The sequence below is a fragment of the Mauremys reevesii genome, linkage group 5 (genome assembly GCF_016161935.1).
Source record: "Mauremys reevesii isolate NIE-2019 linkage group 5, ASM1616193v1, whole genome shotgun sequence".
Classification (NCBI taxonomy): Eukaryota; Metazoa; Chordata; order Testudines; family Geoemydidae; genus Mauremys; species Mauremys reevesii.
Window position 1 is genome coordinate 124,291,478 of NC_052627.1, and position 25,993 is coordinate 124,317,470.

A 25,993-nucleotide genomic window follows, 5' to 3' on the forward strand; every position below is an offset into this window, starting at 1 on the left:
TGAACCTGAGTTTCACGATTCTTTATTTCTGATGTAAAGTGACAGGAAACAAAAGTTGTGTAGAACATCAGTAACTCTGGGACTAAAACAAGCAATGTCCCCTTGAAATGAGCGACATTTGAGAGGTATAGGCCATGAGTTGTCAAAGATATACCAGTGACTAGAAGGGGAAAATCTATTTTTTAGGATTTGAACCAGCAAGAGAAAATGTATCTTGATGATTAAAATAAAAAAGCAGGATATATAATGAATAGTTTCAGTGACAATGACTAGATTTCTATATTTCTGAGTACACCAGCACTTCATAAATATATTGAAATGTGCTGTCATCACCATATAGTATATGCCAGTTTTCTATAAATATAGACATCTGGTGTTGGTTTTTCTATTTTTTTCCCGTTACTCAATTCTGGTGTCATGAATGTTACTTCAAGGAAATATATCTTTGAAATTAACTTCATATGTTACAGGTTATATTGGAGAACAAATGTGATTCAGTGGCCAAAACAGCAGAACAAAAGGTCTATGTTCTAATCTTGCCATTGATTTGTGCAACTTTGAGGAAGTCACTTAACTTCTCTTTGCCTCAGTTTCCCCATCTGAAACAATAGGTGTTATGAGGCTTAATTAAGGATTGGCTACAAAGTGCTCTGAGATCTGTAAATTAAAGGTGTTATTTGATTGTGACAAAATATTTGACTGTGTGCAAAACTTTGCATAATTGCATCCATAATGAAATATCACTGAGAAAACAAACTACTTATCACTTATATTATATATTCAAGGATTATAAAGTGATTTGCACACGCCAGCTAACCCATCCACCTAACAGAAATGCGTCAGGCTAAGTACAAGATTATTATCCCTATTTTACCAATGGGCAAAAAGAGGCACAGAAAAGCTACAGTCCGTATTTCAAAAGTGGCATCTAGTTTTGGTTGCCTCAATTTCTGGATGACCAACTTTAGATACTGTGGGCCAGATTTTCACAGGGGCTGTGAAACCCACCACCTCAAATGAAGTCAATTGAAGCTGCAGGTCCTCAGTTCCTCTGAAAACCTACCCCTGTGTCACCCAGAAATTAAGGCATTCAAAATTAGAAGTGGTTTTTGAAAATAGAGGCCTTAATGACTTGTCCAAGGGCACATAAGATACTATGGCAGAGGCAACGAAACCATAAGAACTCCTGACTCCTACTTCTGTGCCTGAATCACAAAACTATCCTTCCTCCTCAAAACAAGAAAATACTTCAGTATAAGGAGACTGGTTCATTTAAAAAAAAAAAAAAAAAAAAAACACCACATGAATCTGTCCTTCTTACCAGAGTCTTTAAAAGGCAGCAGTTGGTACCATCAGAGAAATCAGGTTTTCAACTTTGGGTTCTCCTATTTGGCTAACATAAACTAAGCATAAACAGTCCATCACAGGTTAATGACAGCCAGCAGCATAAACAGAGACACCATGTTGTTTGGGAGAATGAATGCCCAGGCAAAAAATATGAAAATCCTATTAAATGAGAGCTTCTGTGCACCAGGGAATTTCACATGACACGTTTACGGTAGCAACCAAATGTTTAGAGATATTCTGTGGTATTCCTCTTCCCCTCTAAATCCAGAATTCATGAACCTTTTGCAACTGTAGAAATCAAGAGTGATGCAATCATTAGCCTCGCTGACCTATTCTGCTCACCTTCCATGGTGCCCTGTGTAAATAGAACTAATACAGGAACTCCATTAATACTCTTTTCTTCCCAGCTCAACTAAAAGCATTTCAGGAAGGGGAGAAAAAAAAAAAAGTCTCCAGACAGCTCTCCGTATGTGTCAAATTCTTGCTAAAATATCCAAATAGAGACAAAACAAGAAACCCAAACACCCTGCAATATCTTTAAAAGGCTGGCTGCTGCTTTATCAGCTCTGACAGAAAGTGGTGTTAAAAAAAAAAAATGCCAGTAGCCTTTGTGTCGAAGCTAGTTAGTCAGAAAACATTCAACCAAGTTGCCAGAAGCCGGTTAAAGAGGTAAAGTGTGGGGCAGTTGGAAGTCTCCCTCTGACTTTTAGAAAAAAATGTGTCATACATAATTTTTTCTTTAAGGCTTGGCATAATTCACTATTCAGACCCTACACCTATCGTGCAGGCCAAGAGTTACAGGTGTGAACAATTACTTGAAACACTGATTGGTCTCATTTTGCTTGGCTGCCTCAGAGCATGGGGAGGAGAGACAGATTCCATATAAACGGGCATAGCTTTTAGCACCAGATTTTACAGTTCTGTTAAGCAAATCAGAAATGAATTAAGACAGCGGGCCAGATCCTTCGCTGGTATAAAGCAACGTCACACCATCAAAATCACGAGCTTCTTTTGCATTTTCACCAGCTGAAGAGGAGGCTCAGGGGGTTTGGAAAACTGAAAAAGGAAAAATATGTTTTTGGCAGCTACAAAAAAGGGAAAAGTTCCATTTTCCCTGTCCCACAGCCCCTAGCATGCAGACCTCAGCTGCCGCAGCACACAGGAGTCAGACTTTCCCTTCAATGGGGTCCGAGGGTCCCTCTATTTAAAAAGTTATAAAACAGTTATAAAACACCTTTGTTTGACATTAATTGATGAGTAGAATGAAATAGAATGAGAAGAGCCGTCTCAAGTCCAAGGGTTGCTTTTCAACATCTCATTTGTAACTTGACTGAGGGAACAGCTGGGGGCAGGCAGTCTGCTTTTTGTCAATGGGAAAGTGAAGGGAGGACAGAAGGACACCTCCCCAGGGAGCTGCCCTGTTATTACAAAAGCCTCTGGTAAAGGGTGACTGGGCTTCTACCTCTGACCTGACCCTTTCCCCCCCAAGAAACCTCACAAATCTTCCTCAACAACTGCCAAACATTACCACACTGCAGCTGGGCCCCAAGAAGGCCTACGTCCATTCTCTCACATTTACCGTTTAGTGCAAGCACGGAGGAAAAAATGAAAGCAAGGAAATGGCAAACTTACTAGCCAGATTCTTCAGAATTATGCCCTGAGTGACAGGTGTCACTCTACATTTTACTGGCCAGTGCCCCAATTCAGGAAAGCAAATTTGTGCAGGAATCCCATTGATTTTAAATGAGCGAGCATATTGCATTTACTTCAACAGGACTTCAGCATATGCTGAAGTGCTTTTCTGAACAGGGATTACTCAGATGCTTAAAGTTAAGTCTGTGCTTAAGTGTGTTGCTGAACTGGAAGCTGAAATTAGAAATTTTCCTTATTTACAAACATCAAATGCTAACTCCATCCTTGGTGCAACTCCACATTGGTTTCAAATGATATAGAGCAGGGATGAATTTGGCCTCACATGCATTCTTCATTTGTTACCTGTTGTTATCTAACAACTTAGATGATTAATAATTGAAAAATCTTGTAAGTGCAATTCCAGGAGTTAGTTATGACAACAGTTGCTCAAAAATTTTCTATTCAAACATTTTTTTTTCCAACAAACAATTTTGTTTTTGAACCCCAAACAATTTTTTTGCAGAACATTTTTTTTTGGTCAAAATTTTACAGTTTCTCAACAAAAATAATCCAAAACTGAAACTTTGTTTTGTTTTGCTTTTTGGTGATTTTCACCCTCTCTCTCTCTCTCCCAGTTGACATCAGTTGAGACACAAACTAACACCTTCCCAAGGCTTACATATCTTGGGAAGAGGGGTGGGACGGGGAGAAGACAGGGAGGGAAGGTCAGCTGGAGGTAGGGTGACCAGATGTCCCAATTTTATAGGGACACAGTCTCGATTTTTGGGTCTCTCTCTTATATAGGCTCCTATTACCCCCCACCCCATCCCGATTTTTCACGCTTGCTGTCTAGTCACCCTAGCTGGAGGTGAGATAATCTCACTGAAAGGCCCTCAGCTCTGGAATTCTACCCTCTGCTTGTCCATGGAATGCATAAGGGGGATAAAGGATGTCTCAGAGGTGTTAGGGTTCAGTGGTAGCCGTGTTAGTCTGTATCAGCAAAAAAACAAAACAAAAAAAAACAAGGAGTCTTTGTGGCACCTTAGAGACTAACAAGTTTTTTGGGGCATAAGCTTTCATGGGCTAGAACCTCTGATGAAGTGGGTTCTAGCCCACGAAAGCTTATGCCGAAATACATTTGTTAGTCTTTAACGTGCCACAAGGACTTCTCTTTTTTTCCTCCAGAGGGGTTACAATCACTTTCTGGAGTGGTGGAATCCTTCCTGGGCTTGTGGCTAAATCAGCTAGCTGGCAGTGGGTCAGCTGGTGTCATTCAATTAATGTGTATTAGTTTTGTCTTTAACAAAGTTTGACAACCCAGCATCAGAAATCTAACACACTTAGGTCCAACAGTCGCTAAAGTCATTCAGGTTTTACCTTGGAAAGGGCAGCAGGACTGGACTTATACATGGTTCCTGCACAATATTGTGGGTACAGGGGCTCAGACAACTGCATCCACAGAGTCCCCCCCCCCCCCCCCCCCCACCACTCCCACCCAGCGGCCCCAGCCGGCCCCGTGGGGCCCTGGCGGCAGTGGCGAGGCATGGCTAGGCTCTTTTTTTTTTTTTTTTTCACTCGGCCGCGGGCTTTTCAGCGCAGCAGTTCAGCAGGCAGCCAGGTCCAGGACCCAGAGGAGTGAAAAGAAGGACTGAAGACTAGGAGGAGTGCCGCCGCCCAGCACAATTTTTTTTTTTTTTTTTTGTGTTTTTTTTTTTCAGTCATCTCTGCCCCCCATTGAAACTGTTGACCGCGGCCCGTGACTTGCAAAGCTGGCCCTGCACAGAGTATTCACTGCACGCATACCACAGGTGTATCACCTGTTTCTCCACATGTATCTGCGCATTTTATGCACACAGTTATTAGCAGTATGATTTGCACTGCAGTAGGGCCCAGAGGCCCCCAATCAGGGATGAAGTCTTCTCTGCGGTAGGAACTGCACGTACATATACCACCAAGATAGTCCCTGCCTGAAAGAGCTTTCAAGCTAACCCCTTGGTGCCCACAAATACACGTGCTATGGGTACCACCTGGGAGGCCTTTTTTTTTTTTTTATATAAACTAAAAGTTTAGCCATAGGAGTCTAATTTTTGCTAGGCGTAACTGTCACAATAAAGCACAGTATCTGCGTAAGGAATACAGGTTCTATGACCGTTAACAGATTGTAAGATCTTTGGGGCAGTCATTTGGTTCTGTCTAAACAGCACCTAGCACAATAAATGCTCACCAAAAGCCCCAGTGGTGCGATAAGATCCCCAGTGATGGACATAAACTGAATATCCAGCCAGACCACCTTATGAACCTTGCTAGAGATCGCTGTGGGTGGCGCTTGACCAGCAAGGACGCCATGTCCCTTTGGGATTTGCCATGATAATTATGATAGCACAGTAGGGTCCCAATCTATGACTGGGGTTCCTAGGCATTACCACAGTAAAACATTAATAACGACGGTGCCATAATCTGTCTCCCACTATATGAACTGAGGCTTTGCTCACTTGCTGACCATTGACCCAAGAGCTGCATAAAGTCTCTACATCCTGATTTGAGGACTCCAGTAACTCAGCCAGAGGTTATTGGTCTATTACAGGAGCGGGTGGGTGAGGTTCTGTGGCCCGCAATGTTCAGGAGGTCAGATAGATGACCATCATGGTCCCTTCTGGTGTTAAAGTCTACGAGTTGTATCCTGTTGCTGCAGTGAGTGTCTACTGAAGCGCTGTATCTGTGCTGCTGTAGCGTTTTAGGTGTACACATAGCCTAGGTTTCTCACATGTCGAGCCAGTGCCCTAACCACCAAGCCCTCCTCCCCACACACACACACACCCCACAATTCCAGTTCCATGAAAATGTTCAAGTGTGTAATGAAAACAGATTTTGAAACCTCAAAAGTTGCAGCAACATGTAACTGTAATGGTCCAGTCAGCTCTCGTCTCTGTCCCATAGCAGAATAAATGGTATCGGAAGGCGGCTCTGCTACAAGTTGTTAAGGCTGGCAGACTTACACAGCACAAAGCTCCTTCGTTTACTGCGTTGCATTTTTCACTGTCCTCGTGCAGATTATTGTATTTTTAGCTTTTCAGATTGTATCTGTGTATTTATGAAAACTTTATGAAGACAAAATAGTCCTACATCTCTGAAAGTGTATGAACAAAAAGGTACACATCAAAATACCAATACGATTTCATTCAGAGACTGTTTTCCCCAGCTAATACTTCAATCAGTTTCTGCTAATCAAAATGTTCTCTTATTCTGCATTGTAGGTTATTTAACTCAACATTTTTTCTCATTAGAAGATCTAAACTGTTTTAATTCCATACAAACAAACCCTAAACAATGTTTTTTTTTAATCTACTAAAATATTTTCATGGGCTATATCTGAAAGGATCTAATGAATTTTGACAAATTATAAAAAAAATGTTTTATTGCACTGCTGGCACTGGGGTAATCAAAACAATTTGGGCCCAGATTCTGATCTCACTTACACCTATGTAAATCCAGAGTAACTCACATGACATTCACATTTGTTACTCTGGATTTACACCAAAGGGAGATAAGAATCTACCCTTCTGTTTTTAAACCACCAGACAACAGGGGAAACACAGAGAGTGAGGGCTCTTGGGTGCATGAACACGGTTCTTGTTTAAATCAATGGAAGCCATACATAAACCAGGTCAGAATTTGCCCACACAACTGTCTTACAGTCCAATACAAATATGCATCCTTCACAAATCCCTTAAAAAATATTGTTAATACTGGCCTGCGCCTTTAGTTTTTTTCTCCTACTGGCTCTGTTCCCCTGGAAAAATATCTTCACCCACAAAAGATATTTTGTACAGGTTGTTTTCTATACCATGAAGCAGCATCACTAGTCAAAGGTCCTCACAGAAATGAACGTGGAAGAGAACAGTCCTTCTTTATCTGGCTCTGGCAAGTATGTTGCGTTCTCTTCTGGCCACCTTGATACCGGAGAGCTGTCAACAAACCAGAGGCAATGCCATGGAGAACAACAGAGATCTCCATCTTCACTGGCTGCTGAACAATGTTTAAACTGGGACTCAATCACCCCCCATCCACAGGGGAAATAATCCATAAAAGGGCCAGGAAAAGCCATGGGTTTTTTAACTTGCTACTCCTCAGCCCTCATGACAGCACGGCTCCCTCAGAAGCTATGTTCCCAATGGTTCACCCCAAAGCCCCTTCTGCCAATCCAAGAATGCTTCAATATTCAGAGAAGGGAAAGCATACCTTAGCCTGCAAAAGTCCAACAGGTTTCCAGGCAGAGGACACGAACAGCAGCAGTCATCCCTTAGCTCCACCCCAGCCTCACCCCATCACCGCAAAGCTCTTAGACTTGTAGACTTTAAGGTCAGAAGGGACCATTATGACCATCTAGTCTAACCTCCTGCACAACGCAGGCAACAAAATCTCACCCACCCACTCCTGTATCAAACTTATGTCAGAGCCACTGAAGTCCTCAAATCATGGTTTAAAGACATCAAGGTGCAGAGAATCTTCCAGCAAGAGTCTGAAGATGCCAGGCAAAAGAGGAACGTTGCTGCTTAGACTTGCTTCTCTTTTTGACAAAACATGGCCCGTTCTCATGGGCAGACTTTCCACTTTGCCCTTTTCCAGGGGCCCCTGGCGTAGAACGGTGTTTGTGTATGGGGCCAGACAGCACTATGCCTGTGACTGGAAACCAGGTGCAAGACGAGAGCAAGGCAACAACTCAGAGAGGAGTTTTAGAAGGTTGGGAAGAGACAGGAGGGAGAGGAATTGCTTAGACTGGCTCATGGTGCAGAAAAAGGAGCAACAGTATGGAACTGTGTAGGGCAACATTTAGACAAGCAGGAAAAAATGTCCTAACAGTGGGGTTGGAAGCTGGATGGTTTGAGTCTCCCAGTGGAAGTAGGTGGAAGACCCACTACTTGGGTCATTTAAAACTAGACTTGGACAAAGAGCCTAATACAACAGGGCACGAGGCAGCATTGGCAGAGGATGGACCAAATTACCTCAGAAACAAATCTTCTCCATCTCCAATTTCTGTGAGCCAATTTCTGCCTCTGGATCCCTGTGTAACTCCTACTGATTTCAATGGGAGCCCCTGATGAAGACCTAACAGCCCAAATCTGGCCTTTAGAGTCTATGGGTTACTCCTTCTCTGCAGCGTCACGGTCACATTCAACAGAGCGCAGGTCTAACCCCACCAACAGAAGGGCCTGATCCTATAAGGCGCTTAAATTGATTGGAGTCAAGCAGTTACTCCCAGGAGTAGAGTCAGTGCAACTACACATGAGTAACTGCTTGCCACAATCTGCCCCGCATTAGGAAAGAGAGGAGCATCCAGTCTATGATCCACAGTGTTTTGCATTTCCCAGCTAATAGGGATAAATCAGAGACACACTTCACATGACATTGTTCCGGCATTGTCTATGAGGCAGGTGTACTACAGCAATTAAGAGCAGTAGCCGACCACATATAACTGCACCTTTTAGTCTTGACTCATCCTCAACAGGAAATATTTCTGGGTTCAATTACCAGTATTTTTCCCCCTACACTGCCAGCACCAAGCACTTTGCCAGACCAGGAAGCATCAGGTCACTTCCCCCAAGAGATCTCACAACTATTATTTACGCTTGGAAATTAGATTAGAAATCACAACAAAAGCTTTGAATGGCGGTAGATCTCAAACTTGGCACTGAGTTTATACCAAAGACCATTCCCCACCACAACCCCTAAATCAACTTCCGCTGAGAACAATGCTTGCAGTTTGTGTCTACAAAAGATTGATTTTTTTTTTTTAAACAGCTCACGCTGCATGTACCTTCAAGGGGCAGCAGCTACTTTAAACTGATGATTTCTTCGGGTTTCTGTGAATAGAAGGCTGCATTCCATAATCAAGGTATTGTTCTCTCTAAATGGACCCAGACTCTGTAAACATGCTCCTTAGCACAGCGCTGGGAGGGTGAAGGGGTGAGTGAGTGAGTGAGTGAGTGTGTGTGTGCATGCACAGAATGTGTCTTGTTTTAAAAACAGTAAATTATGTTAATTCATTTCCTCTGGCCAAATACTGGTAATAAACTTGGGGAAAGGAGGAAGAAAAAGTAAACAAGAGTCAATTACAAGAAGGTGAGGAGGGGGTAACTGAACAACTCAACCAAATGTCTCTTTTAGAAAAGGACATTTATTTTACGGCTGAGATGTGTTGCACACAGCTTTCCTTAATCCCGATGGAGGTATAAATGCAACCGTAACAATGTTGCTTGTGCGACTTCATAGCCAGCCTGTTTCTTCACATTAGATCTTGGAAGCTAAGGAATCAGACTCCATTGTGCCAGGGTTTGCAGTTACTCCATTCTGGGGCTTTTCTCCACATGCGATTTGAGCATTCCCGTTACTGAAACCAATATGGACAGTCAGAGCCGATTTGTAATTTTCTAACAGGAAAATAATTTCACTAAGCAAACTACCATGCTTTGACTCAAAACTCTGATTAGCACAGTTTGAAAACAGGGCCGCACACTGTTCTGGGAATTAACTTGCTTGACCCCTAGTTTATAATGGCATTCAAATAATCTGCAAGTCAGACTAAGTTGAAAAACTCTTAGAAGACCACACTGAAAGAATTTACTGGATTTACTGGATTTTCTAGGATAAAAGAAAATAAGCCTCCAACTCCACTTAGCTAGTCTGCAGTCTTCAGAGCTGAGTTTTCTCTCCTGACTTCAGGGGTGCTGGAACAGTTTTATAGTGGGCTGCTGAAGGTAGAAACCATGTATTTGGGTTGTTATTACTACTTCAAGCCAGGGGGTACAGCAGCACCCTTAGTTCCAGCACCTATGCCTGACTTTATCTAGAAGGAGAGCACTATAGATGGTGGGTTCTCCCAGAAATTCTCAATAAGTGGGAATAAGCATCATATATCTATAGGCCAAATCTTGTGGGCTGATTATATCTCCCTTGCTCATGTTGACTGTTTTCTTCATTGGGACAATTTAGGAAACAAGAGTATGGACGGGGCACCTTCGTTTCCTTCCTCTGAAGCATCAGAGATGACTAGGACTGGAGATGGGACACTGAAGGGGGTGAGTCAGTGTTCTGTGGTGGCACCAAGCATTCTCTCTCTCAGCTTGGCTGGCTGGATCTTGCTTAAACGTTCAGGGTCTGACTCATCACCATATGTGATGTTGGAAAGGAATTCTCCCTCAGGTCACACCGGCAGTGACTACAGGGGGGTTTCACCTTCCTCTGATATGGGGCTAGGTCGCTTGCCAGGTTCATCTGGGAATATCTCACTTAAATCAACTCCCTGCCATCACAGGGGCCTCGGCCACTCGTGCACCTTGGTCACTCCTGCTCTCTCTGCCTGTGGCACACAATCGTTTAGTCTCCTGGGGGTGCTAATACTTCAGTCTAATTTTGGTTGTTGGGTTTAGCGTGCGGGTGCTGGGTGGAGTTGGTGGGCTGTGATATGCAAGAGGACAGACGGGATGATCCAGTGGTCCCTTCTGGCCATAAACTCTATGACTGATTCTGACCCACATGAGCAGTGCAGTTGATCTGAATAGCACTACTCATAGGAATAAGGGTGGCAGATCAAACTCCAAAGTCAGTATCCCTATTGCTACTTCACTGGTTGTCAGAAAGTGATACAGCTGACACAGGGACCGAGGCACAACCAGAATTTTCCTAAGGAGGGGTCCCAGAACTCTCCCTTCCCGGCCCTGCCCCCAAACCCAAACACTCCCTCGAGCGCTCCCATGTGCCCAGTCCTGAGCTCTCTCAGGCTGCCCCTGCACCCAGCTCCACACACACTCCCCTCCTCATGCCCCACAGCCAGCTCCAAGCTCTCCCCACTGCCCCAGCCTGGGATATCTACCCTCCTCCCTGCCCCACGCTCTGCCTCTGCCACTTCCATACCCAGGCCTGAGGTCTCTCATGCAGTCTCTGCACCCAGCCCAGTGCTCTGCTCCCCACATTCTCCATACCCGGCTCCAAACTCTCCCCACCCCACCCCCAGCCCTGAACTCTTACCCAGAGTCAGTCAGACAGAACCATCCCCACAAGGGGCCAAGCAGTTCTGTGAGCTGCAGGCCTCATCCTACTTCTGTATCTTTGCTTCCCCAGGAAGCATCAACAGCCTGGATCCAATCCTCCCACCCTTCTGGGTACTGGGAGTTCCTGGTGCCCCCTGCTCTGCCTCCCCCTCGGGGCTGGGCTACCTAGTGCCAATGGGAAAGTGGTGTTGTGACCTTATGTATGGGGTGACACTGCTGCTCAAATCTGGTCCAGCTGGTCCTTCATCATGACAAAGGGGCAGCCAGGCCAAATTTCTAGCTCCGGTCCAAAGCCAAGGGGGGGGGGGGGGGGTTGAGCCCTCTGCCCTTCCCCCTGACATTGCACCCAATCATAGGGGGAATTTGCGTGATTCCAGCACCAGGCACAGTTCTGCATGCAATGCTCAAGCAACACTCCCACTGACTGAAGACATGAGAAGCGGGACCCTGATCTCAATTCTGGTTTATGTTGAAGCAGGGGCTAGGAGTTTTGCCTGAACCCTCATGTGGTCATTCGTCACGAAGGTAAGATATCTAAGAATTCCCAAATTGTCCTTTCCCCTGCAGCTAAGACAACGTGTCCCATGTTGACTCTATGATTCATTTGTCTCTATCTGTAGCAAGAAAAGGATAGATGGTGAACATGTGACCCAAACATGCAGTAGGTGCCAGATTAAAAAAAAAAAAAATACACTAATTACAATTCACCCATCCTAAACCCATTTCCACACATATGCAGATGAATTCATAATGGGTTTATCACTCCCAGTCAAATCAAAATACATCAGGAAACAAACATCTGTCAGGGCCATGCCGAGCAGAAAACCCCACTCTAATCCTTGATGAAATTAGCATGGACTATATTATGTTTCTGATTGACTGTGAATATAAATAGGAATAATGGAGTCAATCAGCCAGGACCTATTACAATAGTTTTACATTTACTTCCGTATATCACACTGCCCTTTCCCACTGCTTGACACCAAACAGTGGAAATTTGAAATGCAGCCTGCTCTATTAGGGCCCAGTTCTGCTCTCCAGTAGCAACATAAGGCCAAAGTCTACTCACAGCTCCACAGGTAGCACTCTCATTGAATCCAAAGAGAACTGAGAGCAGAATTTGGCCCACAAATGTTAAAGATGGAAAAGACCTATTAGAGCAGAAGGCTCCCACACCACGTTCCACAGACCACGGTCGTTTTCAAAAGATTTGGTGGTGGTCTACGGCTGTCTGTTCACATGGTGCTGGCTCTCCTCCTAGCTTCCAGTTGCTAAACTACATTCAAACGCATTGGACACTTCCTAATACTTTTCCGAGTAAGCCGTTGCTGCAGTAGCCACTGGGGTCTTGTGTGATCATGGACAGGAGGTCCGATCAATGCAGAACGGGCGGGCAAGGGGCCCACGAGACAACCTATTGAGAGCTGATGTCACCTGTGAAAAAGTCTGTGAACTCCTCTGTTACATCAGCCTGGCCATGCCAAGCCAGGAATCTCCCTTCCAGTACATTTATCAGAGCTCTGCCAAGTCCAGTTTTAAGTCTCAAGCAACGGAGGATCTACCACTCCCTCCATGCACTGTTCCACAGTATGATACCCTTCATTGTCAGGAAGTTACTTCTGTTATTAAATATTTTAATATTACTAATTCCTCTCCCTCTTTGTTGTTCTCACAGTTCAAATGCTTGTACACTTATGCCCCCTCTTAGTCATTGCTTAACCAAATCATTCATATTTAGCTCTCTTAATCTTTCCTCTTAAATCAATTCCTCCAGCCCCTGATATTTGTGTACACAGTCCAAAATTGCACCAGCTTTTAATTTTGCAGCCTGACTGCATTATCAACTCATGTCTAATGTGCTGTCCACTCTCACTACTGGGACTCTGTCAGCATTACACCTCACCAGGTTTTTCCACCCACTGCAAATGTGCATTTTTAATTATTTTCTCCCACATGAATGAGACTGCTCTTACTCAATTTGAATCTCAATTAGTTATTTTTCACCCAATATCTTATCTCTTTAAGTCCCTTCAGACTATTTCTCTGTCAAATAGGAATTGTGAATGTGAATCTGAAGGCAGAATTGGGCCATTTCTGCTCAAAGAAAACTGGGCCACAGGCATGGACTGATTTACCATGATGAGTGTCTCCTTTAGCTATTGTGTACACATCAGTCTTAGCTTCAATTTCACTGAAATGTCAGACTAATTAGCAAACCGTCCAGAAATACTAATCACTTTGGAAAAGCTACACCAAAAGAAAAGTCAATGCAAATACAAAGAGAGCAGTGATTGTCTAAGAACTGGCTAGGTAGGGACTACTGTTAAAAACAATTCTTGCCCCCAAAACACACAGTGGCGGATTGTGTAATTTACAACCTAGCCCATATTGAAGAGGTATGGACCACTCCAGGAAATGGTATATTTGTGTAGATTTGGAAAAGAGGTCAAGATTATCTAAAATGTGTAATATAATCCCATCCTAACAATGACCTTCTCCCTCATGTAGATGCAGGGTACCTTGATTTATCTAATCAAGGTCAACCCTAGCTCTCCCCCTTTTTCCTAATCTAGGTAAACCCATTCATTGTGCCCCAGAAAGGCACAACTTCACCCCCAGTTCTCTAACGTGCAGGGGAACAGTGCAGCCTACTTCCTGTAGTGTGGCTGGCCAGCTCTGTGGACCAGTGTGGCTTGGTCATGGCCCCGCCTCCTCCTCCCTCTGATTTGCACCTTTCTTCTCCATTCACCCAGCACATCCACCTGGCCTTTACCTGTGTCTAGACATGGGAAAGCTTCAAAGTCATTCAGGGCAGTAGTAACACATTTGCCGTTGTGACCAACAAGCCACCATGACAAGAATTTTGTACAGGGTCGTTCCTACAGGGTATTTAGGGGCTATTCACAGGCAATTGACGTCTATCCACGTAGATAATAATACACCACGTGGGTAGTATCTGGTGGAACACGGGTGAAAAAGAGACACCACTAATAGTTGTGAATGGGTTACATCCATACCTTAGCTTCAACAGAGTTCACACACACTGAGTTAGTCTGAAGGCTAATCCCTCTCCTGGGATTTGGTTTTACTGGGGACTCAAGAACAATAACCCATCATAACCCAGCATCAGCTTTCTCTCTGAATTTGACTGTCCCTTGGATTTCCCTCCAGGACTCCCTGTTCCCACCTCCCTTATATCCTGGGTGGAGTTAAACTCACACCTGGCACCATGAGTCAACAGAACTTCAGAATCTCTATGCATGGCTCCAACACTTGCTGGCAGGGCAAGCCAATGGAAGAACCCTATTCTGGTTCATGTATCATCAACAGAATTGTTAACCAACCTTGGACTCTGTCTCTTTTGCAATTCTTTCCACTGACTTCAATGGGTGTTGCACCAGGCTTTTATAACAGTTGGGTCATGATTACTGGAGATGTTGCACAAGTCTGAAAGAACCCAGCTTGAATTTCCGCTCCCAAACTGAGCCTGCAGGGTTGATGCTCAGTTAAAACCATTTTCTCACTTATATACTGAGCAATACTCAATTTGAAATTCACTGATGCCATGTAAACAGAGGCACTTTTCAGAGCAGTTGAAAGCTGAGTCTACCTGAATGGATAAGTAATGGAAAGAATGTGAACCAAGGATCACAGACCAAGTACTATTTCACCAGAATTCTCACAGCAGTCAATTCACTGGGCACATGAAATACGAGCAATCTGGTCAAGGAAAATATGAATCAACTTGAACAACAGTCAAATATAACAGAGGACTTTAAAAAAAAAAAAAGACTGTATTTCTGCATTTGTCTGCCCGCCACAGGTTTTTTTTTTTAAATTTAATATGCATAAATACTGACAGCTCCAACAATACTCACCAAAGTCAACAGAACCCAGGATGCATCTAGTTTATGACACTTCTTGCTTTACTCACTTCTCAATCACTTGACAGGATACCCAAGATTGTGTAACTCTTTCATGAAATAAATTTACCACGCACAAAGAGAAATTATTTTGTTTCCTGCCAAGATAGAAACCGCTCTTACTTCAACAACTATTCAGGAGGGGCTGAGGGTGCAGAAATCAAGAGAAACATTAGTCCTCTCCAAGACATCTCTGGTCCCAATTTACATTTTTCTACCCTTAGTGCAGCTGAAAATTAAGTTTGAACACTTAATGGCAGAAGTAGCCTGGAGTTATTGGCTGGATTTCTTCCTGAAAATTGGAGTGGTTTTGATGAAATAAAAATGTTAGGTTATTCACAGCACTGCTGGATACTGCAATACAATGCAGAGACTGTGTAATCAGGGCAACTAACCAAACTCCAGGCACCTGATGTTTATTTGACTCGAAAGGGGAAAATCAGAGAGATGCGAATGGATTCTATGGCAAACGGCATACGTTCACTTGTTAAATAATCCTGCACAAGGGTATCCAGCCCCCTTTGCACCCAGCAACATTCCCCTCAGAATGACACTCGTTCCTCTGCAGTCTTCTCGTAGCCGCATTGCTTCCCCTGCCCAGACAAGAAGAGGAGCTCTGTGTAGGCTCAAAAGCTTGTCTTTCTCCAACAGAAGCTGGTCCAATAAAAGATATCACCTCACCCACCTTGTCACTTACTCTTCTGGAATAAAACCCCCACAGGCTGACCTGAAGTTAAAGCAATGAATGTCCAAGTTGCTTTCAGTCCCACGGCACATACTACATCATTCTCTTAGCCTTCCAGCCCACCAAAGCGAGCAACAGGCAGCGAACGACGCATCTTCTGGGAAAAGAAATGCAGCTCTAGCTGGAGTTTCTCTCCCCGCGTACAAATATTCTACAGCACACATCAGCAATCCCAAACCCTGCACTCATACTGCTGTAAAATGGAGCTATGTGCTGTAATAAAGCCGTGGATTTGTGTAAGTGTAAGCATCACAATTTATTCTGCATAGGACAGTTCTTTAAGGGCCAGAGCTAAAGCTCATGAAGTCATTGGGAGTCTTTCCATTGACTTCCATGGGCTCTGGATCTGGCCTTTATAAGTTAAAACAGACATGTTGTATCTATCTAACTTAGGCATTTCTAACATTCCCACTACAACAGCATCCTGGCCTAAAGACCTGATCCTGCAAGTATCTCATTAACTTCAGTGGGGCTACTCATGTGAGTAAGCGCTACAGAAGCAGATTCAATAGGTGCTTGTAATGGACTCTCCTCTTTGCCACTCTTACAATCAGCTTCTTTATGCTTATATTCTTTTTAATTCCCTTATACGAACAAAAACTTTCAACCTCTGTACAACAAAACAGGACAGATCCTGGGTTACACGGCCAGCTTCACAAAAGAAAAGAAATATAAATACAAATGAAAATATTCAAAACAAGATCAAATACATTTCGGCACAACTGCCCCACTAGAAAACACAGAAGGAGGTCAGACTAAAGACAAACTCTGAGGAGTGAAATAAAATGAATAGGTTAATTAAAGTGGGGGGAGGAGGAGTGTTTCCACTGACTACTGCAATATTGGGATTAATAGACCTTTTGAACAGGGTGATTTTACAAGCCACTGCAGACCCAAGTAGGAGTTTCACATCTTTGGAAAAAAAGAAAGCTGCATTGATACTACTCAAACTGAAGAAATACAGCAATGACTTCAGAATTTTTATTTTTTTTTTCAAAGCAAGCAAAAGACTACCTTTGTGTCATTTTTTTTTCCTTAGATGGAAATGATTTACCTCTTCCAGGAGTTAACGCAAAATATGTAACAAAAAGGTGCATATCTCTACTTGCCATATTCCATAGCAACTACTCTATCTACATCTGCGTTAGTATGTTCAGGGTTTATCACACTGTGCAAGCTGACTACTTGGAAAAGACCAGATCCTCAACTGATGTAAATCAACTCCCCAGGGCCAATTTACACCCCCAAAAAGCTAGATCCCTACTTGCTAAACTCATTACAGTGCTCTCACACCTTTAAAAGTAGGCACTCGTTAATTAGCACGTGCTACTTACTCAACATTTGTCTTTCCAGAAGAATTATATTGGAAATGTTGGAAAATAATCCCAAGGCATACTGAAATTACTTTTATGCATAAACAGCAGACTTTAAAATTTACTTTCTGCATCACAAGAATGACAGATTTTTTTTTTTCCCCTAAAGGAAGGTCCAAGCAGCTAAACAGCATGCACAGTGTGGAACCAAACTTAAAAAAACTTGTACTTTAACTCTAACTTAAAAAAACTTTAACACGTTGGAGTGATTTTCTGAGTTCCATAATAAATAAATAAAATAATAATGAAATATAATAATAATAATAAATCAATGCTTATTTTCCAGTTTGACACACTTTGTATTCTATATTTACACTGAGCGACAATTTTAACCACCACCAGAAGGAGTAGGAATTTAGGTTTGAAAAATAATCAGGGTTCCCTCCGATCACCAAGGATATATAATAGGTAGGGATAGGCTATGCGGTCAGACTATTCTGATGCAGATTGACTTCAGTTGGCTTTGGATCAGGTCTATCGAAAAACTCCCTTTGACTTCAATGGGATCCGAATCAGGTCCTATATGCTTTTCTTTCCCATTAGAAAGAAAAAGAAAGATGTCCAAATAATAATCAAGTCTAAGACGAACCATGGTATCGTGGTATCTTTACAACAGAAGACAACTGTTGTCCTATTTATTAAATCATCAGCATTAACTACTATTCACTCTTATAAATCATTACATTTATAGAACTTAATGGTAAAGATATTGCCTGGTATTAAGAACCATCTCCGGGAAAAGAAAACTGTCAAGCATTCAAGACCCATATTTCCAACATTTAAAAGAACAAGTGTCAAATCCTGACGTGATAAATATCTGTGCCAGCCTAGTGAATTCTGAGGTTGCCATAGTTAAATTGCACAAGTAGTGAACTTATTGTAAGTCAGGCATCACTCAGAGTCCAGCTATGTTTTAAAATCACGTATCACAGGGGAAAAGAGTTATAGCAATATGCCCCCATGCACAGAAAATAAAACTGATGTCCAGACTTGTTAGTTTCAATAAGAATATCAGTTTACTGGCCAAAGGAAGGGCTGTTACTGCTCTTACCAAAAACTTCTAAACATACCATATGAAATCGTGCTTCAGCTACTGTAGCGAGCCAAGTGCACCCTTGTGTTACCATATACGGTAACCCAGGCGAATACGATGGCAACTTGACAGATTTGGAACAAATATTGCGCTGTGTCTCACTCGGATACCATAAGCAGGAAAATATCAGATTGTATTACCTGTATCCAAACAGTGGTGTGCAGAAGCAGGAGCACACTATGAGTTCATTTCGTTAAAGGTTAGCAACACAGGGCAGCATTCACTCGTGGGGAAGAGGGCCTCCATAGGACTCTCAGGCACCAGTTATCCCCATCACAGGGGTTGCATGGGGCGCATAGGATGGAACAGCTGTAAAAAGGTGCTGGTATACCACGTTGCACCCTCATAAGTAGGCACAGAAGGTCACAGAGGGGACAGGATGAGGGGTGGCTCAAAGTAGGAGCAAGGGGGGGCTGTATTAGCACAGGTCCAGGAGGATAACACGAGCACAACTGGTGCAAATGGTTGAGGCTGCTATTCTATACCTTGCCCTTAGCCTGGGGGGTAGATTTTGTCTCTCCAGCCCCTCCACATTCTGCCTGCACAGAACCTGAATGCTCAAGCTCCATGCACAGAAGAGTGGGTTTCACACACACAAGGAGCACCCCTGTACTACCGTTAGCCCCAAAGAGGAGGGACAGATGAAGGGCTTGTCTGCACTTGGAAATACACTGAAATAGCTATTCCAAAATCATGATTCCCGTGACAATTTTAAAGTGAATAATGACACCAGAATGGGAAGGAATTTAGGTTTAAAAAAATAACCAAGGGTCTCTCAGATACGCAAAGCTATGGTAGGTAGGTATTCTCTACACAGGTCTGTCTCATCTTACGCGGGGGTTCCGTTCCGCAGTTAGCGCGAAAAGCAAAAACCGCGTATAGTCAAAATTACATTGAGTTGAATGGCGGGCGGAATCGCCCGCACTGCAGAAACAGTATTTAAATTGTTATTTTTCTTTTGTGTTGTTGTTTTTGTCAACCGCGTAAAGCTGAAATTGCGCATTCTAAATGCGCGTAAGATGCGACAGACCTGTACAAGCCCTTAGCTAAAATCTTTAAGTTTAGATCCCTGAAAGCACAGGTTCACACCCTACCTAGGGAGGGCTGGCCTTTCCTACCGCCAAGCAGACAACCTAAGTTCCATGCGTTCACTCTGCAAGGACTCTTTCGTATGAGCCCTTAAAAACTGAGTTGGTCCCTACTATTTATGGAAATTAAAAATCCCATAGCACCTTTCCTAAGAGTTCACGTTTACCCTGGTTTCTTTAGCCAAACCTTCCCCTCTCCTGGCGTGTACTGCATGTCAGCTGGCTGCCATCCTCCACCGCAGAAATGCCTCTATTTCAATAGTTCAGGAAGGATGCACAGCCAGCTCCTGCAGCTGTGATGCTAGCAAAACCCCCAGATTAGTTAGAATAAAGACTGCAGGATAAGGCCACAGGCACAAAGTCCTTTGGGACCCTTCACCAGGAAAGGTGCCATCTGAACACAGAGTAAAAGAATATAATGTAAAGTTTAATGGAACATTAAGATCACAGCTAAGAGCTCAAAAGCCAGGAAATACCTGTTAGAGTTGCACGAGCAGCCTTAACTCTGCCCTCTTGTGCAAACGCATTATGATCCCAGGCCTTAATTCCATAATCACACAGCATGCAACGTGGAATCATGGAATTAGCACTGTAGCACCATTACGTTTCATGAGACGTTTAAAGTAAGTTAACCTAAATCTTCAAGCTTGGATGCCAAAATGTAGGCACTTCATTCCACATCCAGAGGTGATGAGTGTTCGCCATTCCCACCAGCAGGCACCCATTTAACATACAGCAACCCATGTTGCAAAGTGTTGGCCATGATATGGGCTACATGCATGCAATCTACAATCAGGACACACATTAATTGCGCAGAGTTCCCTCCTACTTCAAAGAAATACCCGAAAACCCTCAACTTGAGATTCATCCACTGGATTCTCTGTAAAACCTCCATGACTGAAACAGGTAATATTTATATATCTGCAGTGGTCTAACCCAGTGTAAAAAAAAATAAAAAAATCCACAGGCATGTTACAAATGGGGCACATTTCAAAAAGTCTAAACATTATCCTGGTGTGTTTTAAATAAGGGAAATTTTACAGCATCAAATAAGGTTTCAGCGCTCTAGATATTTCTGTTTCTCACTTCTGTGTGTTTAAGGGCTCAATCCTGCTCCCATTTCAATCACTAGCAAAAATCCTATTGATTTTAGTGGGAGGAGAATCAGGCCTTAAATGTGTTACCTTTTTGCCTCTGCTTTTCCTGTAATGACACCTTTCCTCTTCATTTGCTCCATTTATCTCTCCCTACATCAGAAAGTAAGTGGATAATATTTTTTTTCTTTGGCCACAATACAGTAATTTACCACATTTTTATGCCATTTAAACAATCAGACTCTCTCTCTCACCATGTGCAGGGTGTATTTGTCTGGAGCAGTAAAGAGGTCTGTTCACCAGACAATGTAACCTTATAAAGTTTACACTATGTCTAAGTAACCTCTGCAAATGCAAAAATATGATCTGTTCTGAAATCATGGCTGTGAATTTTTTGTTTTTTCTGTTCAAAACAATCATTCACAGCACTATGGGTCATTAAAGCTGCATACTATATTTTAAGTGCAATAAAATAATACGAGCAAGATAGACAAGGAAAAATTAAACAAGATTTAGCAATAAAGCAGTAAACACTCTACTCAAAACACTGCAGAAAACAGACAAAAGCTTTTTGCGGTATACAGCCCACTCAAGATTTCTCAGTGAACTCCACTGGGTACTCAAGTCTATTAGAATAATATACATTCACGAGGTCATCTTAATTCATACCACTCCTGTCCATTGCCTACAACTTAAAACTGGGTCTCCATTGTAAACCATGCCTGGAATTCAGACTTTCAGGTCTTAAAGGCTATACACTGTTTTCCTTTTCATTCAGCTTCCAGCAGAATCATTTTACAGTGCTTCTGCCTCCATAAAATATTTGCTTGGGAGTCAATGCCAAGAAGAAAAAAAAACACAACAGTGCACTAACCAAGCTCCAAGTTTCTATAGCAATGCTTTTTATCCCCTCTCTCTCTCACACACACACTTTTGGCAAGTTATGGCTTCCATAACTAATAGCAAGTTTAAATATTTAAATTGTAAACTAAGCAACACATAATCTTGTGCTGGGTATTTTTAATGGTCGCTCAGCAATTTATGCTTCTTCAACAGTGTTTGGGATTGCAGCTGGGGCAAATCTACATCCTAACTACATAAAACCATTCTCATGGAATAATGCAGTCCTCTCCTTTGTGACCAGCAGAGAGACAGAGAGTGGTTTATCATTCAGACTTTCCAATGCTAATGTGACAGCACTGGCAAAGGTATGTTAGACCAGTGGTTCTTAAGCAGGGGTACATGTACCGTTAGAGGCAGGCAGTCTTCCAGGGGATACATCAACTCATCTAGGCATGTATGTAGCACAACAGGCTACCTAAAAAGCACTAGCAAAGTCAGTACAAACTAAAATTTCATACGACGACTTGTTTATACCACTGTATATATTATGCACTGAAATGTAAGTACAATATTTATATTCCAGTTCAGTTATTTTATAATTATGTGGTAAAAATGAGAAAGTCAGCAATCTGTCAGTAATAGCGCACTGTGACACTTTTCTATTTTTAGGTCTGATTTTGTAAGCGAGTAGTTATTAAGTGAGGTGAAACTTGGGGTACGCAAGACAAATCAGACCCCTAAAGGAGGTACAGTAGTCTGAAAAGGTTGAGAGTCATGGTGTTAGACTAATGCTGAGGACAAGTAATGGTTCTTTCTATTCTGAGCCTGTAAACTTTTGTTAAATTATCTTCTCATATGAAACCTCTCCTCCCTTACCTCAACTCCTAGGTCATTGTTTTTCAATCCACCACTGGTAGGGTAACCTGTTTGTTGAAATCCGATCGTCTACTGGAGTTCCAGTGTTAAAATATGTGCTAGCTGTTGAGAACTGTCATTTGTCTGTCACTTGGGAAGTTAATGGATTTGTTTGTTTAGTTTGCAATTGGGAATACACAGGGCAGAGTTTGGAGGGATTACAGGAGGGGAGAGGCACTCCTGATCCACAAAGGAATGCAATTGTTTTCCTTTAACCCTACACTGAAAGTTGAAAGCCAACTGTGTATTTTTACACATAAATGACAAAAGCAAAGAGCTCACCTGCAATTAACAAACTGGCCCAAAAGTGACCATCCTGCATCCGATGCGATATCACAGTCAACACTGAAAAAAATATGCCATGGGAGGAATGCATGTGTGGGAGGACAAGGGGGAAGGGAGATTCTATGCAGAAGGAAATATCATGATTTGGTCTCTGAAAGGGACTATAGGGTGTTGGAAGAACATGAGCACAACTGAAGCAAAATGTAAAGGCACAAGCCACAAACCATTTCCAAGGCTGCATAAAGCTCATTCTCCTTACCTCGGGCTGAATCAGAAAACGCAATTATCCCTACAAAAAAGAGCGCAAACTGGAATTCCATTTTGAAGACTGGTTCTGTCTGTATTGTACGGTTTCTGATCTTTCAAACCTGGAGGAAGGAAAAAGAAGAGAAATGAGAATTTATAAAAAAAATAAACCCTCAGTGTGTCAGTAGAGCAAATAAAATTTGTACCAGCAATTATAAATATTTATAATTCATTCCTTGGCATTCAGCATGTCAAACTTTGCTCTGTCCTAATCTTTTGCTCTTGCCTGATATAAATCAAAACACTTTTTTGGTATCTTGTGCAGAACCAGTCTTGAAGGCAAGCAAACACTAGTGAGTGGCCATAAAACAAGATTTCAGGTTGAAAACATTTGGAGGAGCCGAAAAAAGGAATCTATCCTTTCCACCCACAGAATTTAGCTTTTCTGCTTCATTGCTTCTAACGTGGGTGCTAGAGCTTTGTATATTTCCTTCAGTGCTGAACTTTTCTTCTCAGCAATTCATTTCCCCAACCCTCCTTTCCTTTCAAGAAGGGCTTGTTTTGGTTTACACCAAAGGTGTGTCCTGCTGCGAGCCTGTCATTCATACCCTTGACTATTCCTTGGCTGCTCTAATATCTCTTTTTTAAAAAAAAAAATCTAAGTAGATCAGGTTTACATTAATTACACTCTGTTCTCCTCCTAAAACTCTCACTCTCTAAACACTATCTGAATTCCTCCCTCTTGTAAACTCCCTGATTTAAACGCTCTGTGCCCTCAGGACATACAACAATCCGTGTATAGCATCCAACAAACCAAATAATTACACATTGCCATTAGCTTACAAATTTGCACCACAAATTCTTAAGGTGGTAAAATGAAGTGGGGGGGTGGTTAATACAGAATCTCAGCCCAAGGCATGAATGCACATCAACCCACCTGGGGAGTGCAGAGGGACACATGATGTACCGTCATTTCCATCTGACAGAACTGCACTGCCAGGAAGGGGAAGGAAGCAATCCAGAAACGTTTATGTCTTGTAAAGGCAAAGTGAGGCATCTCAGAGAAAGGCTATTTGGGTTGCTGCTATTATGTTAATATATTATTTACAGCAGGGAGCCTGAGGCAGGTCATGCCAGGAGAGGTAACCAGCTCTCAGCAGAAACTGTGCTTCCCAAACCAACCCAGCAGAGCAGTCACCATCCCTTACCCTCCGAGCCCCACCATCTGGAGTCAGCCTTGGTCCAGGGCCCATGCGACCAAGCCACCCCACAGCTGATCCCATTCCCCACTAGTCAGTGGGTCCAGTAAAAGTGGGGTGCAGTTCCCAGCACTTCCCCATTCTGGTCTAGAAAATAGTTAGTCCTGCCTTGAGTGCAGGGGAGCGGACTAGATGACCTCTGGAGGTCCCTTCCAGTTCTGTGATTCTCTAGAGCCAGCCAGAAGAAATCAGGCTTCAAACATCCAGCGTGAAACTGACCAGGGGTTTTCCTGTCCCTTTTTCAAGTAAACCCCTCCTCTCGCCAAAGGCACCAGAGCCAGTGAGGGAGACGGAACCTGCGGCTCCCCCGGGGCAGGCACACACGTGTGTGGATGACTCGCGGGGTAATGATCACTCGTGTGCCTTTTCCTTCCCGGGCAGCCCCAGCGCTCGGGAGGGGAATCGAAAAGTTTCTGCCTGCTGCCCACCCGTGGGAGGAGTGTAACCACACATGGGCCACACAGCCCCCCCCTGCCCGCTGAGCTCTGTCACGCGTGGCTCCAACGCCGAAGCCCGCCTGAAAGGCAGAGAGGTCTGATTAATCATTAACATTAATCATGACACCAGCACCCTGCTGGAGCAGCCTGCCGGAGTCCTGCCTGCTGGCTGGGGCAGCTGGTCCCAGGGGGCAGGGGCAAAGCGCACCGGTGCGCCCTGGCCGGCTTGAAGAGCAGATGTTAACTCGCTTCTTAATTCATTAACGCCTGCCGGGCCCCTGGGCCCTTCACGGGCGTTGTTTTTAACCTCAGCCAAACACAGGGACTTCGATCGAGTGTCCAGGTTAAGTTTCCTTATTTACTGTTCTTGGAAGCTAAATAAGCCCCTTACCTTCAGTTGCAGTCCGGTTCCTTAACAGCGCGCTGTTTGCCCCATCACAACATGTCCCTGTGAATGGCAATCCTCTAGCCAGCCCCATGTGCTGCCTCTTTTCATTTCAGCTTCATTCCTTCCGCAGGCGGGCAGGGGAGTAAATCAAACTTTGCACGTTGACAGCCCCCAGCTTTGCAAGGCAGGGCGGGCAGGCACGGAAAAGCAGGTTCCTGGGCTGAGGATTTGGTAAGTTCGTGGCTCTTTTGTTTGTTTGTTTGAAAAGGAAACTCTGAGGGTCCCTTTACCTACGCAACCTTCAGTGCGTTCATTAAAGCATCAAAAAGTTTCAAGCCACCATCTTTCCACCAGAAAACACTTTGCCACAAAAGAAGCTGGCAGCGCGCAGGGCTCGCGGCGATTAGCTAAGTCGGGGGAGAGAAAACTTGTATTTTCCCTGCTTTGCACGAGCTGCAGCTCCGGGTCAGGGTGCGTGTGTGTGTGAGTGAGCGAGCGGGTGGGAATCCGCCCCCCCGGCTATGACAGATCCCCCGGGATCGCAGGAGAGCTGCGCTGCAGGATGCCTGGGTGATGCCGCCCTGGGGCTAGCTGAGCCGGAATCACGTTTAAGGGGTGGCGGGGGGCGTTGAAGCAAAGGAACAAGCGCTAAAGCGAGTTTCCCTGCAGGGCTTTGTGATTCTGGGGCAGCGCAGAGCCGTAAGGGCGGCCCGGCACCGCCCAGCTACAAACTTCTCACCAATCGAGTTAATCCCTCCGCCCCTCCCTCCAGCCCACTTCAAGGCTGAGGCTCCCTTTAACCCTTTGCAGAGGAGCTGGCTGGGGCCGGTGCTTGGGCGGCTGCTGGTTCCCCGGGCACTGCAGTCCAGCCCAAGTAAGGGGGCTGGCTGGCTGTCTCCTCCCCACTCAGAGCTCCACCCAGCTGCCCTCTCCATTTGCACTCACTTGAGCCTGCCTTTGGTGGCAATCTCTCTGCCTCTGGCCATGGCGAAGGGATCAGAGGTGTGCGCCAGCGAGCCATTGACTCGCTCACTAACAGAAGATATTACCTCGCCCACCACCGTCTCTCGGGCTAATGGGACATTCACATCTTCACTCCTCCTTCGGCCTAATTGTTTCCTGTTAGGTTTGAAAGAGACTAATTAAAAAAAACGGTTGGGTCATTACACTAATTGAATCTATTTCCCTATGTTAAGTTCTCCTCACACCTTCTATGGGCCATCTTAATTATCACTTCAAAAAGTTTTTTTTTTCCTCCTGCTGATGATAGCTCATCT

At 43.8% G+C, this 25,993-nt stretch overlaps 1 protein-coding gene across 1 annotated transcript in view; it reads right to left on the reverse strand.

Annotated features, from left to right (window-relative positions):
* The window catches only part of FGFRL1 (fibroblast growth factor receptor like 1), a 224,828-nt gene extending 200,431 nt beyond the window's left edge, over positions 1-24,397 (reverse strand). The window contains 4 exon segments of the mRNA XM_039539810.1: positions 22,646-22,735; positions 22,738-22,754; positions 23,570-23,620; positions 24,111-24,397. Of these exon segments, the coding sequence (XP_039395744.1) occupies positions 22,646-22,735; positions 22,738-22,754; positions 23,570-23,592 (130 nt within the window). The 5' untranslated portion in view covers positions 23,593-23,620; positions 24,111-24,397.
* Between the last annotated feature and the right edge of the window lie 1,596 nt (positions 24,398-25,993).